General features: G+C 42.2%; 1 protein-coding gene across 3 annotated transcripts in view; it reads right to left on the bottom strand.

Moving 5' to 3' along the window:
- Window positions 1-933: 933 nt before the first annotated feature.
- The window catches only part of SLC37A4 (solute carrier family 37 member 4), a 36145-nt gene continuing 14748 nt past the window's right edge, over window positions 934-22330 (bottom strand). For 2 of the 3 annotated variants that reach the window (XM_018566171.1, XM_018566172.1), the window contains 7 exons: window positions 19952-20195; window positions 18308-18469; window positions 16687-16772; window positions 13576-13689; window positions 13318-13383; window positions 10434-10572; window positions 934-1424 (listed from right to left, as the gene is read on the bottom strand). In XM_018566171.1, coding sequence (XP_018421673.1) covers window positions 1258-1424; window positions 10434-10572; window positions 13318-13383; window positions 13576-13689; window positions 16687-16772; window positions 18308-18469; window positions 19952-20195 — 978 coding nt within the window. In that variant the 3' untranslated portion in view covers window positions 934-1257. The remainder of the gene's footprint in view (window positions 1425-10433; window positions 10573-13317; window positions 13384-13575; window positions 13690-16686; window positions 16773-18307; window positions 18470-19951; window positions 20196-22330) is intronic. The other variant, XM_018566173.1, reaches the window with a different exon arrangement.

Below are 22330 nucleotides of genomic sequence, written 5' to 3'. Positions count from 1 at the left end.
TTTATTTACTGAAATACCGGAGTCAGTTTACCCTCTTTAAGATTTGATGCACCTGGGAGTTCTCGTACGTTTCCAATCAAGAACCTTGTTTGATGAAACCACACGCACAATGGAGATCCTTATTAGCCAAAACAAGTTACTTTTAGCCAACATTGTGATGGCATACCCAGCTCTGTAACAGGGGTGTAAATCTTAACTAACACATTTTCTCTACTTTTTTTTATATATATCCTCTTGGAACCCTCAAAACAATTTTCAGTTCATAGTCCATTAGTGACTAGTAAGTTCTAGATATAAGAAAAGGATTGAGAATGAAATGTAGCTTTTTTTTGTGTGAATCGTGTGTCTTTTTTTTGCCTTTTTAGAGTGGTAAGTGGAAGAGGGCCCTCTGATATTGGGGGTCAGTGTAATGCTGTCTTACCTTGGTGGGCCATTGGTAGAAGGACCTCCTAATAGTGTTTGTTGGTTAGCAAGAAGAATGCCTCTTACAATGATGACCCTTGCAGAGACCTAAAAACATCACTGGTGTCAATAATTACTTACCTGAGAGACCAGAGGAGACATTCCACTGCTTCCATGTTGCTGCCTCTACCAAGTGACGTCAATGCCGGGACTATGCAGGCACAGAATTCCATCACAGAACCCCTTTGTGAATGCTCAGGAGCTCCAGGGTTGGGAACCCAGGTTGAGCAAGGCTAATATAGCGCTGATCCAAGTAACGCTGCTCTGAACACGCATCACCCTGCCTCTGGGGTTAAAGTTGGTCAGTACACAAGAGAAAGAGATATCTTTCTGTCACACTAACCATGAGAAGAGTAGGAATACAACTGTACAAGAGCTGACAAGTCAAGTTCAAGTAACCCGGTTACAAAGAATTTATTCAAGTTTTTTTTTTTTTTTTAAATTAATACCTATAATTCTTCGTTTTGTATATGGTAGGTGCAGCATTATTAATTCCAGTTAGAGCTCTGTGGCATCTCACCATAAAGGTAAAATGAAATTTCCTTCATGAAATGCAGGAAGACTAATGAATTTCACATTGGCTACATGAAATGTGTTATACCCCCATTTCCTTCATGTCCTGCAGTCAGGACACTTCTGTGCCCGAACAGGGAAAGGCCACACAACTTGCTTGCAGCACCCAATCAGAACTTTACAGTACCTGAAGGTGAAAAGATTTGATAATTTAAAGTCCATCCCTCCACCTTGATGTCCCTGTTCTTCAGAGGAACTTGGGGAGGAGCTTTGAATTTCATTTCAGTCTGACTTCTTGGGTAAACGCCCCATTTTAGTCTGGATGTTCCTCAGGAGAAAGAAGATGATGGTGACTGCCAGACAGGTCATCTCAGCTGCCCAGAACGCCGTATCCCATCCGTAATGTTTGGCAATTGTGCTGAAAGGCAATCCTGCAAGAAATCCTCCAACTGCAAGGAAAGAAAAGAAGGATTATAGTTAGAAAACATGAGTCACCTTATAACTTTGCTGATATCTCTAAAGGGAAATGCCAGACAATTTGGGTGCGTGTGTGGTTTGTTTTTTTTGCTGTGAATAGAGTGGGGTAACAGGCTTCTCACACGAGCTGATCAGGAAAGGATCCATGCACCGATCCCCGCCTGATCTGACAAGTACGGATCGAATGTCACAGATCTGACATCAGTGTCTGCCCAGTTTTTTCCTCCATCTTGCGATTGAGGAAAACATGTAACTGACTAGACCCATTTTGGTCTATAGAGAGTCGGATGTAAACTGACGTGTCCATTTACATCAGATTACCCCGATCCGGCACAATCAGGTCCATTGCCACAAAACCGTTTGAAGTTTTGTTTCAATCAGGTCCATTGAAACAAAACTTCCATTTGTTTTTCCGGACCTGGCCGAAGTCAGCGGTAACCAGTTGTAAAAAGACCCCCATTGATTTACACACGGCTGCCAATAGACTAGCATTGGGCATCCAATCAGGTCCTCATCAAAAACTGACAGGCGGACCTGATCGGACTGCCTGTGTGAAAGGGGCCTTAGGCTTTTACAGTGGTATGTCACCCATTGTCACAGAAACAGAAAGCAAACAAATATCCACTGGAATACAGATAACAGTAAGTTACTGACAGAGATTGCAACCCTCCTCGCTATATCTAAAACCTGCACTTGCACTGTAAGGGTGGTCTCACCCCAATCTGGTCCTAGGTCATGCATTAATGTGTGTTACATGAAGGCATCACATTCCTTAAAATGGGCTGCTTAACGTACCACAACATCCTAAAATCGTGCATTGCTGTGTGTTGCTACAACACAATGCACTGCGAAGGTGCGCTGTGGTGCCATGTAGAATAAATGGCATTGTACCAATGTGCGTAATGCATGCACTGGTGTGAACAGGCCCTAAAGTTGCTAATTATTCAATATCACATACCTGATATGTATCAGAAAAAAAACTACTACTAAATATTCTGCGGTCGACTGTTCTTGGTATTATAACAAAGTAGAAGCAACTGGGAACAACAGCAACACAGCCAGTGGTAGGCCACATAAAATGACAGAGCGGGGTCAGCGCATGCTGAAGCGCACAGTGCTCAGAAGTCGCCAACTGCCAGGAGAGTCAATAGCTACAGACCTCCAAACTTCGTGTGGCCTTCAGATTGGCACAACAGCAGCACGTATAGAGCTTCATGGAATGGGTTTCCATGGCTGAGCAGCTGCAGCCAAACCTTACATCACCAAGTGCAATGCAAAGCGTCGGATGCAGCTGTGTAAAGCACGCCGCCACTGGACTCTAGAGAAGTGGAGACGTGTTCTCCGGAGTGATGAATCACGCTTCTCTGTCTGGCAATCCGATGGACGTGTCTGGGTTTGGCAGTTGACAGGAGAAGGGTACTTGCCTGACTGCATTGTGCCAAGTGTCAAGTTTGGTGGAGGGGGATTATGGTGTGGGGTGGTTTTTCAGGGGTTGGGCTTGGCCCCCTAGTTCCAGTTAAGGGAACTCTTAAGGCATCAGCATACCAAGACATTTTGGACCATTTCATGCTCCCAACTTTGTGGGAACAGTTTGGGGGTGGCCCCTTCCTGTTCCAACATGACTGCGCACCAGTGCACAAAGCAAGGTCCATAAAGACATGGATGAGCGAGTTTGGGTGGAGGAACTTGACTGGCCTGCACAGAGTCCTGACCTCAACCCGATAGAACACCTTTGGGATGAATTAGAGTGGAAACTGCAAGCCAGGCCTTCTTGTCCCACATCAGTACCTGACCTCACAAAGGTGCTTCTGGAAGAATGGTCAAACATTACCATAGACACACTCCTAAACCTTGTGGACGCCTTCCCAGAAGAGTTGAAACTGTTATAGCTGCAATGGGAGGGCCAACTCAATACTGAACCTTACAGACTAAGACTGGGATGCCATTAAAGTTCACATGCGTGTAAAGGCGTCCCAAAACTTTTGGTAATATAGTGTATATGTTTATCACATTCTAATTTATAAAGAGAGAGTGGCCTAAACAGATGTAACATGTTTTAAACTTAAAGTGGAACTATGACAAATAATTTCTGTCACTGACATTAACACAACAGTCTGTTTTTCGGATTCCCCTTGTAACAGTTTATTGATCGGTAGATCCTGCCAGAAGATCTGTAACTTTCCACTTCCAGCAACTAGCCCAGCTGGCTATGAAAAGTGGCAATTCACAGTGTTGGGACAAACCATATTACACTGGTGGGGGTGCCTGCAATGGTCAACTTTTATTCATATGGCTTAAACCTTTTTTTCAAAATAAAAACTCTTCCTGTAACTGCTTAAAATGTTTTAGCTGGATTTGAGCTTTTATTATCTGTTTAAAAACACAAGTCCAGCTTGTCATACTGTCTCCCCTAAGTCTCATAACACCTGGGACATATGGTATTATTCTACTCTCCATTTATATTCAGAATGATCTACTCCGGTCCAAAAGACAGAACTGCCACAATCAGTGTATGGTGTCCTCTTGTATTATGTTACACAATGTGTGTGTGCGCATACGCAACAAAAACGCACAAGGCTGTCAATGTTTCCGTTTCCTTCATGTCACATGTATTTCATGTGTTCATATTACTTTCCTGACACCAAACATGGGAACATACAGATGGGGGGCAGAGCTATACCCACCAGTATGCTGCCATGTATTGGTGTCAGGAAAGGAAAATGACCCATAGGCAAGTATACAATTTTTAGTTTTGTATACTCATTGTAATTGTTCATTTTCATACAATGCTACAACTTTGTACAGCTGTCTGAGTTCAATAAAGTATCAAAATAAAATACATGTCCACCTAAAGCTGGCCATACACCTTACAACCATCACACAACTTTTGTTGTGCGATGGTTGTAAGGCAATTAAAATCTCGGACGATCTGCCCATCTTGGACAGACAGATCATACTTGCGATCATCGCAAGCCCGCCCTGCTGAGGGGCGGGCTTCCGATGATTCCAATGCTGAGCGGGCAGTGTGCACTTGCGCACACCGGCCCGTTCGGCATTTGTCTTCCGAGCACGCCACTAACCCGCCGAAAATCTTACGATTTTCCGCTGTTTTTCAACGTGCTCGTAAGACAAAAGACGTGCGACCGTACAGTAGAAACGGTCGCACGCCTTCCCTACACCTGCCGATTATCGTACGATCGCGGCAGGTTTTTGGGCACCTTAAGACTATGGTTTATGCAGGGTGACAGAACTTCCGAGCTTCATTTCAGAATGAACAGCGTTGTCACCCCATTACAGGATGTGGAATATAACAGATCTACTGGCAGGAATAACAGGTCTCAGGGAGGATTTTGCATTGTTAATATCAGTGACAGATTGCAGTGACGGTCTTTTTATTTTTTCCTATAGTTACATTTGAATTCTAATGGCCAACATTAATACACATGAATAATGTAGACCAGAGACAGTTTTGTATATAATTTAAAATGATGACGTGAATGTGCAGTGTGTAAAGTGTCAGCGCTATATAAATACCAAGAATAAAAGAAATCTGTTCTTAACCACGTGCTGTCCAGCCAATCGTAATGAAACAGCTGAGGGCGGGTAACGTAGGAAAACCGTATTCTTTTTTCAAAATGTTTGGTACTTTCTTCGTTATATAGTAAAAAAATAACCCCCCCAGTGACTAAATCCCGCCAAAAGAAAGCTATATGTGTGCCAAAAAAGACTGATATAAAATGAATTTCGGTACAGCGTTGCATGACGGAATAAATGTCAGAGTACCGCAGCGCTAAATACTGATCAATGGCCTGGACAGGAAACACCCTGGTCATGAAGGGGTTAAATAAATAACTGCTTGCAGAGCCGGAGCCAGAGATTTGTGTGCCTTGGGCGAGGACTTTGTCATTATGTGTACCTTCATATTATACATCTCCTGTCACAGTCTATTTAGGTCAAGGTGGAAGTATTTGTGTTCTGCAACAATATCACCAAAACACAGGTAGCTGTAGTCCATTCAAAGTCACTAAAAGTCTATCTCAGTTTCTTACTCTGATTTCACTGCATACTGGGAGCTTCTCACCATCAAAAGCTGCAGCAAGTCAGATAGAGCCCACATCATTTCCTGGCTGGAGAACATCCGGCATCATCCATCGCTTCCCACCCCAGCCTTACTATCCATGACCTGCTCCTTTCATTCATTGGATTTCAGTCATGGAGGCTCAGCATCACATGTGGGTGTTACCACAGCTTCCTGTTTTTAGGAAGCTATGTATGGTACCGAGCCGGACCATCCCACCAGCTATTATCTGCCTGCATTGCATAGAGAGTTACAGAGACCCAATGATTATGTCACTGGGGCCAAAATAAGGTATGTAAAGGCTTTATTTAATCAAGTCATCAGCATGTTGATGGGCGGGGGAGGGGAGAAGCCAGGGAAGTCAAAATAAAAGTCGACTATACTTCAGCTTTGTGTACATTGTCTGCTAAAATGTCAAGCCATGACATGTCAGGATGAAACAAGGATGTCGAATATTAGTGACACAGCAATACAAAAAATCAAACTTTTTGAAAGTTCTTGAATTTGATCAGAAAACGGGAATAGAAAATGACAAACCAGCAGAAGATGAAATATTGTTATTACTTGTGAATAAATCCCACTGACATTCTTTGTATCCTACAACCCAAGCAGAGAACCAATGGGGAAATCTTGTTTTATTAATATTATTTTTGCAGATGGAACAGACTTTCTTATTCCTTCCTTTAAGGCCCCGGTCACACCTAGTGATGCGGAAATGCGTGCATGTTTCTTTTTCCCGGCGTTGTAGTGCGTCAGGCCATTTAATCAATGGGCTGCCGAACGCACGACAATCACAGAAAAGTAGCTGTTGCAGAATTTCAGCTGCGAGCTTTCCGCGCTTTTCTCCTGCTTGTTTGTCACGCGTCTGCGTGCAGAAAAAAATGTGTGTTTTACCGGCCACATTTGGGGTGACATTAACAACTAATGGCACTGTAAGTGCGTTGCACATTTTGAACATGTTGCGTGAACATGCACCAAAGCACGCAACGCCAAGATATGAACAGGGACTTATAGCCTGCATACACCCTTCTATTCCCACAGTCTCTCCCAAGGTGCACTGCTTCCTCTTGTCATGATACAGACTTCTACAATCTGTGTGCCATTGTGTACTCCTTTTCTAGGAGTAATTGGGGTTGACTTACTAGGCAAATAGACTCTCCACTTTGGAGGGAGGTTTTCCCTTAGCTTAATGAGTATGGTGAATGTTCACTTTGAAAGAATACCCAATCACATGCAAGGAAACTTAACAAAACTGTATTTTTGCTTGCACATGACTGGATGATGGAAGTGGACAAAGCTTCAACTCATTCACTGAGCTATGTGAATATTCCTTTGCAAAGGGAGCATACGCCTTTAGTAAATCAACCCCTGTGCATTATATAAATATATGGCTGAGACATATTTCATATGTTGACAATTTGGGATCTAATCTAAATGATGGCTGGTCTGATTTGCTGGGATAGTGTTCATGTCTACACAGGGAACATATGTCATCATCCAGAGAAATTTCCCTGAGTGAGGCCTCTCGGGAAGTATTCTACAGTTCGCAGTACATCACAGATAGCCCTCGCGTCCTTGAAACCTGATGAGTCTGCAATTATCAGATACCTGACACTGTAATGTTCATGAATGAAAGTCTCCTGTCATATTGGTTACCTGCATATCACAACGTCCTTATATATAAAATACAAGGCATAATAAAGTCTACCCCGCCAGGGAAAATGACAGAAAGAGTGAACAGATGGGTCACACTGACAGATATACACAGAGGGTGGGCGTGCACCAGAGTCTATGCCAAGCACTGAGCAGACATGGGGGTCATTCTAACAGGTGGACAAAATAGGAAGTGCTAAAAGTAGAACATAGTCCAGTCTGCTGTCATGATTTATACTGTATGCTTACACCTCCTCATAGGAGGACTGCTTGCTAAGTGAACTCAAGTTTCAGTAATGATTTCCAGCACTAAAGCTGTTATTGAATCCCGGTACTTGTGGCTGTATGTTGAATGCTAAGGTTGAAGCATTTAAATATAAGCATGGTTCCTCTACTAGGGCACTGCAATGGATTTAGGTCAGTTTTAACATTTGTAAATGTTTAGAACTATCATTTTCTAATTTTCAGGCTGCTTCCATGATAGTTTGTATGCAAGGCCTGCTGATAGTTTGTATGCAAGGCCTGCTGATAGTTTGTATGCAAGGCCTGCTGATAGTTTGTATGCAAGGCCTGCTGATAGTTTGTATGCAAGGCCTGCTGAGCCTTTTCATAAGAACGCAGAGCACTGCCTGCTCACTTGTTGACTACTTCTGTGTAAAGGTGCCCATACGCCTGGCGATTATCGTACGATAATCGCGGGTGATCCCATGATCATACGATAATCGGCAGGTGTATGGGCAGCGTCCGACCGCATCTACTGTACGGCCGCACGGCTTTCGTCTTCCGAGCACGGTGGAAAACCTGCTGAAAATCGTACGATTTTCGTCGGGTTGGTAGCATGCTCAGAAGACGAAAGCCGCACGGGCCGGTGTGCGCAAGCGCACACTGCCCGCTCAGCATTGCAATCATCGGCAAGCCCTCCCCTCAGCGGGGATGTTTCCTATAAAAAAAAGGTGCAAAAATGCACCTTGCCTGTGTAGAATCCTAGCACCGGCCCTGTTCGCAATACAGCAGTCACGTTAGCGCTGTGAATGGCTGCAGATGCAGCTTCTGGTAATACTTTTATACAATTTGATATATTTTCCTGGGGTGTTTGTCAGCTTGGGTGTTATTTTTTAGGTGAAAAAGTTGCCTTCACTTAAAGGGCCAGCTTAAGAAAAAATTTCTCACTTTAGATGTTGCAGTGCGCTATTTGTGGAGGGGGTTCTGTTGTATCATAAACATTTGTTATGGACTAGGTCTTTATAGTTTTTGTTTCCTGAATAGACAAAATAGGCCTGAATAGGTCAAGTGGGGGTTCCTTGAGAGACTGGGGGCTTGGTTCGTTGCGAGCCTTTTGATTGGCCAGAGGGCACGGCATCCCCTTTAGAGGCGGATATCAGGAGGAGCGCTGAGGTCCCGTCATGGCAACCAAGACACCGACCTGAGGGGTGGTTTCCCCTATCATTGAGCGCTTCCTATTGGCCCCATATTGCTACATATTGTTGCACGAGTGAGGTTGAGGTCACGTTCTGACGAAGGGGGCGTGACCCCGGAAACGCGTTAACGCAGGCATTCTGTGCTGGCACACAGGCTGACTGTGCAGCCTCTCACTGATGTCCTCGACGCTTTTGTTGAATGCTCTTATTTGATCCACCATTGTGAGTATGATTCTACTCTGTTTTGCTACCTTTTAATATTAAAAACAATCTGCACTAGGGTGGGCGCCCTTTTCTTTTGTTTTCTCACAGTTTTTGTTTCCTGTTTGATTGTATTAACAAATTGTACCCCAGAAATGCCTGATCCCCAATCCCCCATGGCTCGTGAGCCTGTTGCATTTTGGGGTCCCTTTGGAAGCTTTTACAGAATGTAGTTTAGGGTTCTCTGTACTGATATAAACATTGTCTAATACCAAACAGAGCTGAGTTCTGAATTTGTATCCACCCGTAAGCTATGACAAACCATTGGGTGACAGAGAAATGAGAACCCCAGAGAATATGGAGAACAGTGGGTTGTGGCAAGAGTACAGAAATAAGACTTCTGCTAGCTTCCTTACTAAGAACTAGGCCTCAGCTACAACCTTTGGATTGTGCCCTGTATAAAACGATGACAACAATGATGCAACCAACACTCTGTTATGAAAAAGGATTGGCCCTGCAAGCATCAGAAGGCACAAGATAGTATAAATGGGGTCACAAGGGTCTGGAAGAGAAAGCTGGCAACAAAAGCTTCATAGAAGGGTTCTTCCAAGAATATGAATACCAATGCCAGTTACTTTAAAGCTTTGGGCACAAAACTTTAAATCAAATCTATACCTCAAACAGCCAATAAGGATATAAATCCCCTTTGTGTGTATCAAATGCCTTTGCAAGCCAAGTTATGACCTTGTAAAAGTAGTGGTGACATCATCATTGCGCTGCACACGCTCTGTGCAGAAAGTAGAGCTGTGGGAGGGGCCAAACCAGTCCACCCACTACAGGCTGCCTGCAGAAAACTACAGGAGGGGGCAGATACAAGACCAGTCACCCTGCACAAGGAGAGAGAGCTGCAGTGACCGGTCTTTAATACTGGAAGCTCCTGCACAAAGGCAAAGTTCCACACTGAATTAATACAGAGATCTGGAAGAAACACACAAAGCACACCAAGATTCAAGTAAGAACACACATGGTTCAGACAATATTTGCTTATCCCCGAGTTTAGCTTTAATGCAAACTTGTGATGTCACTGCAGAACAAAAAAATAATTATGACAGTTATTAGGTCTGGATTTTCCAGCCTGTGACCTACTTACATATTGTACCAGCGACATGTTTTAGTGGACAGGGAGACAAAGATGATTACCTAGAGCCCATATCCATAATAAAGGGAATCATTTCAGGGTATGGATGTGGACATACTTTACTTATCCAAGCAATAATACCTATGCAGACTTCCTAACACAACACCAAGGGATGTGATTAGAAGAGGATAGTTCCACAGCCTTTACACCTCCCATCATGTCCTTGGACAATCAACATCTGTCATCTGGACTTTATTCCAGGGGGATAGGATTAAGAGTTACCTGTGTAGATATAAATGCTGGGGTATGTGCCTGACACTTATTAGGCCTGAAGATGTAGTAGTAGAGACAGTGCAATAGATAACACATACATAGTATACACTATATTTACTTTCCTTCGGGTATTGAGAATAGAGTTTTTTGTTTTGTTTCCTAAAACAAAGAAGTCAAATAAGTAATAAAAGAAAAACTTCATAGGCATCTCCCTACTTACCATTAGCAGAAAGGGCCACAATTGCATGAGAAGTGCCACAGAAGTTGGATGGAGCACTTTCATTGGCAATAACCCCAAAGAGAGCAATAGGTCCATAGGAACAGAAGCCAAATATGGCTCCGAGGATGAGAATCCAAACCTGTCAAAGATAATATTTATAACTAGGTATTAATGTGGAGTTCAACACTCAATTTATCATGCTGGACATAGACAGGACAATTACTAGTGAACACTGAACACACTTCACACAGACACACATGCTTGTATCTCACAGTATGAATAAGAGGTGACACATTTATTTTTTTGCGCTGAAAAGCTGCAACCTGACCAACCATGCCTCTTATGGTGGTGAGTGCCAAGGTTCTCCCGCCCTATAGACAGCCGCCCATCATATCAGTCAATTTTGCAGGCACCAGATGGGGGCCTAATGTCTATGGGTACCTTAGGGCTTGATCTCTGCAGCACACTGTGTGGCTATTGTTTATAAACTGAAGCTTAATGTAGACTTCAAAGACAATTTCTTTGAATTTCTGTTCATATACTATTCCAGGTTTACAGGTTTATAAATGAGGAAACAATAGCTTTGAAAAGGTTACAAATTCCAGTGGAATTACCAGTTGCTAAGGGAAAGCTTTTTTTAATTGTTTTTACAAACGGGGCACATAAGTTGTATATGTTTAATTAAGTATAAGCTATATAAAAGGCCAAACTAGCCTAATGGGAATGTATATTTTTTCTTTATTATGGGAAAACAGGTAAATTGTGTATTAATATTTTGCATTGTGTTTTGGGGTTTTCAGCTCCTTTTCACACATGTATTTAATGTTTTTGCAGCTTATTGAAAAAAAGCCTTTTAATTACACACTGCCTACATAGCTCAAGCTGCAATTTACACACAGAAGTGGATGACCCATGAGCAATCACTCATCCCTTAGCAAATGGCTCTATCCCATGTTTAAGACAATGAGAGCCAACCAGTCACATGTAGCACTTCAGATGAAGTATGCTAAATATTAGCAGGTCTGATATACTAAAGTCTCTCAAATACCATGTGTAACTCTGCTTCATCTATTCCTCTCAGAGCCAATGTATTATATTAAACATCAGCCTCATTGAATCGAATCAAGCCATGCATTGTGAACATGCTGTAAACACGGGGTTGCAGATTTCATTCTACAGCTGCATAACAGCCACAACCTTTTATCATTGTATTTGTGCTGCTCTGTGTAGCTAATCGCAGCGATGACCCACCTTCTCCACTGTAGCTCAGGCAGGCTACAAATGTGGCTCACACAGTCACCTGATCTGTTTTTGGATTGATCAGGTGACAGCTTCATGTCTATGGGATGCTTGCAAGACTAAACTTGAGAGGGACAAACGACTGGGTAGTTTAGTAATTCTGTCCTGATCACTTCTGTTCCTGTTACGATAAGCCACTTCCTCTAAACCATATCTGTGCCCTTCCCCTTTCCATAGAGTGATTTAAAGCTTGAATGCTTATACAATCTGCTCTGGTGTCTCTCTAGATTGCAAGCTCTCAGATCCAGCATAAAAGTCTGACCACACTTGGAGCTCTATAAGCATCCTTACAACCTGACCACCAGCAAAGCAGCTAGAATACGACATCTAGTAAGCAGTGGCACACATAGTCACCAAAGGGCTCCTGTGCAAAAACTATTTTGGGGCCTCCGCATTAATTTACTTCCCAAACACAAACAATTACTGTGTAGGGACAGATTGCATCTCATGTAAATGGGATCCTATATCCTAGAAAGCCTTTATGGAGATTTAAAGTCTTTACAAATGATACATCCACCCCGGCTAGTAGGCCCCCTCCACCATTACTGCACAAACTGATCTTTTTCAGTTTTGTACAGACAAGGAGAGGGCAAACTATGAGTAGTCAAAGTCGATATACCAATATACTAGCAGGTAGCAATGGACTCTGAAGGCAAGCTGGGATATCAGCACCATTATGATTGATTACAAAGTATTGCCGGGTGCTACTTCTCACAACCCTACTGCCACAAGACATGGCCTATGTGTCCTATGCATACATCTAGCCCTGTCTGCAAAGTCTTTTGAGGGTTTGAATGACAATCATGACGTGAGGTACCATGTTCAATTTGTTAGTCTTCCTCTTTCATACACATGTGTCCGAAGAGACTTGCCACCATTGGAGGTGGGCCCCAGAAGCAGTGCCTACTTAGCCTGAGCCCTAATATTCCCCTCCACTATCCATCTGTGTCTGGATGCTGCTGCTGTCAGTGCAGTACAGAGATGGCATTCAGGCTCAGCGAGGGCCCCAGTAGCACTGGATAAATGTATCACTGACAGCTGGCACTTCACAGGCAATGGGGCAGAAGGTGCATTCTGACATCTCTAGTTAAGTGAGTGGTATGTAAATGAATTCCCACCATAATACTAGCCAAAGATTTAACAGGATACATGGCCACTAAAATAACTTTAAATGTTTGCATTGAGCACACCAATGAGGTAAGGCAGCCAGGAATAACACATTTAACAGTTGCTTTTCTTAAAAAAGTTCAAGAAAACAAAAATGAAGAGGGCAGGAAAAAAAATTCCTTTCCAGCTGTCTTCTTTCCACTGTCTATTCTTATACCCTCAGTCCCTCAACCCATAACAAGAGACCAAGTTATCAGACACACCATGCTGCAGAGAGTAAAGCCGAAAGATTGCCATACACACTGACAAATATAACAGTCGCTGAAATACCACACATGTGCATGAAACACTACTATGACACTACTGGACACAAGCTCTATGGACATGTTAAATGACAAAGATATAATGTAAGAGCAGCCATAAGGGAAAGGGAAACAAACAAAGGATTGACGGGATGAAATATAGAAAGGAAGTAAACCTCTTGTTCATTCAGACCGGACATCTCAGCAAGTGGCTGCAGAGCGACAGATAAGATTCCGCCAACCTGAGCGAGTGAACAGCAGGGAAGAAGAAAGAAGAGAAGAAAAAAACAGACATTTTAAGAGCATCAGTATTATTCGCAAAGAATGAAAAGCTTTCCAGGGCTGCCAGATAGAAATAATGTGCGTCCAGTAACTCCATGTTTAACAGAACCTCATTGCTGGCAGTAAAGGCACTGCACATCGCTTACTGGTACCTTGGGTGATCCAGGAGTAACTGTAATACGGAATAGAAACATGGAGCCCACGATTCCAGCCATCATAGAGAGGAGTAAACCATGACGTGGGTTACCATAGCTCTTCAACCCTACCTAAAAAATAACAAAAATCAATTAGTAAATCAGAGATAGAATATAAATACAGAAATGACATACATCGGCTCTAGCTAATAAAGAAAACATCTATTAAGATCTAACCCTCATACAGAAGGAAGAGAAAACAATGATCCAATTCCACTTTAAATGTACTACCTCGTGAAGAAAAATAAAATGAATTTCTGATCCTGAAAACAGCAGCTGGATTAACTTCGTACATTAAAGTGTATCTCTAGGAAAAACCTGTTTTTCTACTTTTGGATAGAGTGAGGAATGGTTAGACCCTCTGTGGGATTTTACTGCATAAGAGAGGTTCACCCCTCCGTTTGTCCTGTGACCATTGTCACAGAGAAAGAAATTGAGTGGACATCCATAATCTTAGAGCTGTCCCCAGAATAAGAGGTGAGGGGAAATCTCCCAATGAGGACACCTATCCCGGGGACAAGTGTCTAAGAGGGGAATTCGAGGGATGTTCAGATACCAGTTCAGATACCAGTGCCGATACTTGGCATTTTCATGAGAACTACAAGGGTTACAATGGTTGCAGCTGGGACCTAGCTCTGGCGCTCCACCACTGTCCTGAAATCATTAGTCTCTATTGTTTTAGAAAAACTGTCACATGACAATAAATAAAAATGTATCAGTACTTGTATCTGGGAGTACTTGTACAAGTATCAGTAGTTGTACTTGAAAAAACAGCATCGGTGCATCACTTATATATATATACAGTATATATATATTTATAAAAATATACATTAAAACAGAGATGTACAAATCCCAGGAGCTCCGTATAATCCTTACAAATGACAGCTGCCTCCTAACTTTTGAATTTTTTTCTAGTCTAGTCGTGGAGCTGGAAAAGTATCTGTACTTGTACTGAGTACGGTACTTGGTATCGGAACATTCCTAGGGAATTCCATTCATTTTGGGAGATTTTCTATAACGTACAATTCAAAATAACAAAATGCCTTCATTAAGTCCAAGAAAATGTTGTAATCGTTGCTTAGACCATTGATGCCATATGCAAGGGGGTATTGCACAGCAAGAAGACCTATTATTAGGAGCCTTTTCCTATACAAACTACATCCATCCGTTGCCCATGTGTTGAGACTGATGGTCCCTTGGCTGAGTGTGAAATGGTATTATCTATTTTTGACGATTTTCTTTTTTAAAAGGTTGTACTGGGAATTTCATGTCTACAGTATGTCCCCTGTATGGTAAAAGGCTTGTACAAAAACTTGCCATTCGGTGTGTTTTACATTCTACTAAAGTTTAGTTTTTTTGTTTTTCAAATTGGGACACTTATGTATGAAATCTGAATGTATATAATCTTCACAAGTTAATGCACTGAATTGAAGTATATAATCTATATACATTAGTGGATGACATTATTTAATTAAGGTTCATTTGTTTTTTGGTCATTTACTTATTTGATTACATTTAACACTGTAACAGATATTCAGTTTCTTTGGTTTGAGTGTTGGAGTGTTATGATCACAGTATACAGGTGAAACTCGAATAATTAGAATATCATGCAAAAGTAATTGCAGTAAGTGCTGCAAAAGGGGCCCAAACCAAGTACTGAGTACATATGCATGCTTGTACTTTTCAGAGGTCCGATATTGTTCTATGTACAATCCTTGTTTTATTGATTGCATGTAATATTCTACTTTTTTGAGGTTGTGGATTTGGGGTTCTTGGGGTTTTCATGAGCTGTAAGCCACAATCATCACAATTATGACAAACCACGGCTTGAATTGTCTTGCTTTGCATGTAATGAGTCTATCTCATATATTAGTTTCACCTTTTAAGTTGCATTAGTTAAATAAATGAACTTTGCACGATATTCTAATTATTTGAGTTTCACCTGTATATTTATAGTCAGACAAAGTAAAAAAAGCCTTGCAAGAGGCCTTGCACCAGCTTTGGAATGTCCCTCAGTGTCCTGACGTCCAATGCAAGTCAATGGACTTGTATTAGTCATGATTACGCCAGCAGTACTTACACCACAGGAACCCGGGGGAGAAGAGGATGCTGGCTCCGCTCTAGCAACCAGGTGGGACTGCGGATCGGGTGAGCAAATCTTTTTTTACTTTAGTCCCTAGACCAAAATGAGCATTTAAAGTGACACTAAACTCAGAAGTTAAATCATAAAAATACCTTATCTATTTATAAAAATGTATCTTATTTGTCTATCACTCAGCTGTAGATCCTAAGATAATTTCTGAATTGGTGCTGACACTGTCCTTCCTTCTGGAGGGTGGCTACTTTTGTTCCCTATGGTTCTTGTGTGTGTTGTAAAGTAGCCACTGCTCTTAGCTCACTCCTGTGATGGACTACAATCCCTTGTTTAGTTTACTAATTTGTACTGAGATTGTAGTCTATCATGGGAGCGAGCTTGGAGCGGTGGCTACTGTACAACACACAGGGACCATGGGGAACAAAAGTGGCCATCCTCCAGAAGGAAGGACTGTGTCAGCACTAATTCAGAGATGATTTGAGTATCTATAGTTGAGTGATACACAAATAAGATACATTTTTATTAATAGCTAAGGTACTTGAATGCATTTTTAGGATTCAACTCCTAAGTGTAGTGTCCACCCCACACTGCAAGTGTTAAATTTGAAAAAGCCCAGAGTTCTTCTTTAATATTAATCATATTAAAGCACTAAATGTCACCTTTGCAAAAAGGGGGAAGGGAAAAGATGAACAAAAAAGAAAAACCTTTTAATCAAACAGGCAAATTAAATGGACAATTTTTGAAAATGATAAAGGGATTGCAAATTTCTTCAAATAATAAATAAACTTTTAGGGCCCATTCACACCACCCCGTTCTGATTTGGTGCATTAAAAGAGAAGTAAAGCCAAACCTTTTTGGGTCACAGGGGTACATTTGCTATACTTTGTTTTAGCCGAGCACTGGTGTGAATGGGCCCCTAAAAAGAGAGCTTAATGATTTGGGAAAGAAATACAAACAATGATTTAAATTCTTACTTTTGCCACTGCTCGGTCAGAGAGCAATCCTGCTAAGATACTGCCTACAAGACCTCCAATCTCAAGAGCGCTCATGTAGGAACTTCCTGCAGGATACATAAAAAAATATTTATTAGTTATGTTAAAATGTTATACATAGGAAACATACCAGTGTTCCTAAAAGTCTATGTAATCAAAAAACTTTCTTCCATGTGCAAGTATACTGTATACGAATCTTCTTTGGGCTACTATAATGTCAAAACATGTAAACGTCTGGTAAATATTCCAAGCATGTAATGTATATTAATATGGTTAATGCACATTTAGGGCTCCAGCACAATGCTGGGGTAAGATGCAATAAAATATGTGCAGCCTGCTGCAGTTTAACATCTATCAAGTCTAATACAAAAATAAAATCAGCATGGGACAGAATGGTGTTAGCCTGGCAGCTCCAACACATCAGGACTTTCTTTACTGACCTACCAGAGTCCACTACCAACAAGAAGGGGACAGTCAAGGCAATGAAGTTGGGAGTCTTCACATTAGCATGTAGATGAGCAAGAAGAATTAGAGGTCTATCCTTAACAGCAAGACCTACAAGGGGCTGGTAGAAGGCCAGAGCCTATAATATACAGGTGAAACTCGAATAATTAGAATATCGTGCAAAAGTAATTGCAGTAAGTGCTGCAAAAGGGGCCCAAACCAAGTACTGAGTACATATGCATGCTTGTACTTTTCAGAGGTCCGATATTGTTCTATGTACAATCCTTGTTTTATTGATTGCATGTAATAATCTACTTTTTTGAGGTTGTGGATTTGGGGTTCTTGGGGTTTTCATGAGCTGTAAGCCATAATCATCACAATTATGACAAATCACGGCTTGAATTATCTTGCTTTGCATGTAATGAGTCTATCTCATATATTAGTTTCACCTTTTAAGTTGCATTAGTGACATAAATGAACTTTGCACGATATTCTAATTATTCGAGTTTCACCTGTATACTGTGCATCACCTGGATGAATCTGAGGTATATCACTCCTGGGTAGGCTATGCTGGTGCTGAAGAAGTCTTACTACCAAATGAAATTGGTTTCTTAATGTATATAATATTACTTTTAATGTAAGCTGCTACACAGTTTTGCTGTATAGCAGAAACTATTAGCGAGTGATCTTCTCTCTTCCCTACAGACTTGAATGAGGGCAGGACATTTTTCCCTCAATGATGACAACCCCAGTGCTTCCCATTCAAGTATACCATGTGAGACTGATCTCCAAAGAATCGTCCAATAATCTCCTGTGGTGACACTAAATGACCTACCCCCAGCTGCCCACAGCCTCCTGGAATACTCAAGTCAAGCATCCCAGAAGAATTCAAGGGCAGTCTATATAAAATGCACATATGCAGCAATGCATCATAAGGGGGCTGGCTGCAAGAGAAAGCCGGCTCCTGATGACGTAAGAAAAGAAGATGGCGGTGTGGGACATGGGGTGCAGCAGCGAAGCGGCAGGCTACCACAGAACAATTATGTATTTGCTTGGCATGAGTATGCTTACTGAAGATAAACAAAGTAAGAGGGGATTGAAAAGAAAACAGGGGGGTGAAGTTCCCTTTCAAGAGCAAATTTTCCATGTACATACTAACCTATTAAAGCAGTCTGTCCTTTGTCTTGAATCAGAAAAAGCTGACCCCAGTCTGTACAACAAGTCTTTACCCCAAACACAACCAAATAGCCAGCACACAGCAACCACAGGTATGGAGACAATAGGAACTCCTTCAGTGTAGTCTCATCTGAAGCTCCAGAACCTGGGAAAAGAAACAAGCTTGTTATATAGCATCCTATGTACTTGGGAGCCTGGTATAAACCTCTATGCAATGACAAATGCAGTTCCCTAATACAGCAAATCATGACAATGGGTTGATCAGAATTGATTGTATTGTGAAACTAAAGTTGCTAGCAATCAAGTGTCTACATTTTTCATCTGATCTTCTCATAGAAGCAGAAATGAATAACGGGGGGATGGTTTGGTAATGCTTATGTGTATGGCTACTTTCACAAGTTGTGTAAACAATCAGAAAACAGCCAATTTTTTTTTTTTTTAATCTTCCCCAATATCATGTAATTTGCCTGCAACTAAGTCTTAGTGTAAGGGCAAAATGGTGGCTGCGCATGCGTGCAAGCCAAATCTCAAATGTGGCACGTGCAAACCGGAAGTGCGCGGAAACACGCGCAACGGCCATCGCACAGGAACCGATGCTGTTACCTGGTTAAGCTCACCATATAAAGACGAGCCTGCCCCTGCTCCATTGCTGATGGTCTTTTCAGCTTGTGTTCCTGTGTGCTTGTTCCTGTTAAGATTCCTGTGACTTGCCTGACCCGGTTTGTTTTGGACTTTGCTATTGGATTGCTGCCTGCCCCTGACCTCGGCCTGTTTCTGGACTATGCTTTCTGCCTCCTGATTTTGTACTCTGCTGCCCGGCTGGCTCCGACCTCTGGCTTTCCTGACCTCGCTCCAGTCTCCTGTTCCTGCCTCCACACTATCTGCTCGGTGGACCTCCGGCTTGCTGACTACACGCCATCAGGACGTCTCCTGCACGTTGTCGGTTCCTATCAGTGGCACTCGTGCTCCTCGCTGTCAATCTGCTCCCTGTCCCCATCTCCAGGGGCAGAAGGACATGAGTCACAAGAGAAGCCTCCTCACCTTCCACTCTCTTACCAGGTACGTGACACTGTGACTACAGCAGACTACAGCAGAAATTAATGCTTATGTGCTTGTGTGTTGTGCCATATTTAATGATATGGCAGATAATATATCCTAATATGAACTCCTTTGCTTAGTACTGCACTTGTGCTTTTATGCTGATAAAGGTTTCTGTGTATTTTTGAGTGTGAAGTTTAAACCATAACTGATTTTTTATTTTAGAACAAAAGGGAAGCGTTATACCTTCTGTAAAGTTTACTGCTTCTTCCCACTGTAGAGGTTTCTGCTCACTTCCTCTACCTGTGACAACACTGACACCAGGACAGGAAATAAGGGAAATCCTCTTTAACAGGGACACAACCGCAGAAAAAAATGCCTCTTATAGAGTAGAGGGGGGAAGCAAAAAACAACTCAAATAAAGACAGAGGATGAAACCCTTGCCACCTTATTATCTTGGCACTCTGCAGCACTGTTATTCTGAAATTACAAATGCACCTTAAACTTTGAGAAATCTAGCTTCCTAAAAAGCATGCAGTGACAAAGACTTCTCAATTTTTCTGCAATAGTATACCTAGTTAAGGCTCACCTTTCTTCCCTTTCTTGGGTCCTACTTCAATATTCTTCAGTCCCACATCTGATGGTTCATTCTTGATGAGTATAAGGCACACTACAGAGACCCCAACGCAGATCAGACCTGACACGGATAGAGTGGTGCGCCAGCTGTAACTCGCTGCCACCAGGGTTGCAATGATAGGACCAAGGGTGCCTGCAAGATTCATGCTGCAGGATAATACGGCCCACCAAGTGCCAAACTGGGAAGGCTCAAACCACTGAAAACACAGAATATTACAATTAGTACAAGTAACCTGCACAAATCAAACCAATCCCACTCTAAATTACCTGAAATAATTTGCTGCTCTAAATGTATACAAGTCAGGAGCTATAAAAAGCCTGGGGCTGACTTGAACATACTTGACTTAAGTCCTTAGTTGTTTACTTGTTCTGGGGCCATCTATTCAAGAAAGAAGGTCAGCAGGGCAGCCAGGCAACTAGCATTTTTAGAAGACATAAGCTTGTAGCCTCCTTGGATCTCTCAAGACAGATTTAGTTTAACACAGGTTTCCTTCAGTAGGACATCTATGTGAAAAATTAAACTGTACTAATCAGGTCACCTAAAAAACAAATATTTATAGAGAAAGTATATTTGTCTGTCTGGCCTACTCCCCCCACCTCCCCACCTTGATCTAAAGACACCCCCCAACCTTAGATAAACACTTACCCGATTCAGAGAGTCACGACCCACAGGAACATTCAGAGCCTCCAGACAAAATCTCTTTTCTGACAATGCTTGTACAGTTCATTGACATAGACTTATATAGGGCCCCCTCCCAATCATCTCCAGTGGCAGAAGATAGCCCTATAGAAGCCTATGAGGTTTGATTACACAGGATCAGCCTTGGGAAAGGAGATTTTGGTTAGAGGCGCTGAAGATTTCTGTGTGCCAGGCATCTCATTTAGGTAAGCATTCAAAGGGGGGTGAGAGGGTATAAGCCACAAAGATAACTGTACTTTCTCTGATTAAAGTTATCTCTTATAACCTAGCCCAGCCAAAATTTATTTATATTTTTTCAGTGGTGAAACATCTAAAATTTCTGTCAGGTTTTTAATTTTGCCTGTGACTTGGGAGATTTTCCGCAATAAAAAAACTGACAGCCCTTCCCTGCTATCCATAACAAAGTAAAACATTTTAGCATAAATGTGTCTTTAGCCCCATCATGTAAACAACCCCCATCTCCTCCAACCCCCATCCCAAGCTTACCTGTCCCTCCTGGCTGCCTAGGGCCACTATGGTGGATGTCAGGATCGAGAGTGTTGATGGATGAACATCCATTCGCTAATCTCTCCTGAGAACGATTAACCCAGAAGTTCTCAGCTCTGAGCACTTCCAGGTTTAGGGCTGTAAATCTCTGACCACTAAGGCTGTCGCCTATTGCCTATGGAAAATGTTTGGTAGCGTACATTTTCACCAATTCATAAACGCACGCAATTTTGAGGCCTGACATATTTGGTATCTCTTTACTTCACACAACCTCATCTTTTATATTTTATTAAAGAAGTGGGGATTGTATCCTGTTTGTGTGCCCCAAAATTAATTTGAGGTTTTTTTTTCTACTTAAAGTATAGATTTGATTAACAGTTTTGCAATCATGTGACATAAAAAATTGCATCTGCCAGAATTTTATTCTAAAGGGTCTCTGCTTTCAGAAAATACATAAGTATTTTGGGGTTAAATTGGCTTTTTTATGTACAAAATGTGCATTATAGTTAGGGATGCACCGATACCGTTTTTTCCGTAACGCGTACCGATATTTTTTTTTCAGTACTCGCCAATACCGATACTGTATGTCCCGATTATCAGGAAGCCAGACAACGGATCATGACCATCCGCTCGGCTTCCTGTTTGCCTGGGAAGCCGGTGTTCTATCGAAATAACACCGGGTTCACTTCCCGAGGCTGCCAGGCTTCCTGACCAATCAGTGGCAGGTCATGAGGTGCCTTGCTTCCTGACCAATCAGCGGCGGTCATGCGGTGCCGCCCCTGCTTCCTGATTGGTCCTTTGTTGCTAGGCAGCCTGGCTTCTTGACCAAACACGAAGCGGGGAGGTTGGTCATGACGTGCCGCTGGGATTCCTGATTGGTTAGGAAGCCAGGCTGCCTAGCAACAAGTGAAGCCGGCTTCTTGTCAAACAGGAAGCCGGGAGACGGGTCATGACGTGCAGCCCGGCTACCTGAATGGAAAGGAAGCTGGCTCCATGCTCCCTCTGCGATGCCGGTCAGAAGGAAATCTCCCTCTGACCAGAAGTTCCAGTATTGGAGGTAAGTATCGGGGCATTTGGCCGAGTACGAGTATCATCATCTAATAGGCTAAAAAAGCATTTAACCCGTGTAGTATGCGTGTGTATGTG

The sequence above is a fragment of the Nanorana parkeri genome, unplaced genomic scaffold, assembly GCF_000935625.1.
Source record: "Nanorana parkeri isolate BGI_ZX_2015 unplaced genomic scaffold, ASM93562v1 scaffold922, whole genome shotgun sequence".
NCBI classification, from domain to species: Eukaryota; Metazoa; Chordata; class Amphibia; order Anura; family Dicroglossidae; genus Nanorana; species Nanorana parkeri.
The sequence above is the reverse complement of the archived record's forward strand: the minus strand, read 5'-3'. Positions and strand labels throughout refer to the sequence as shown.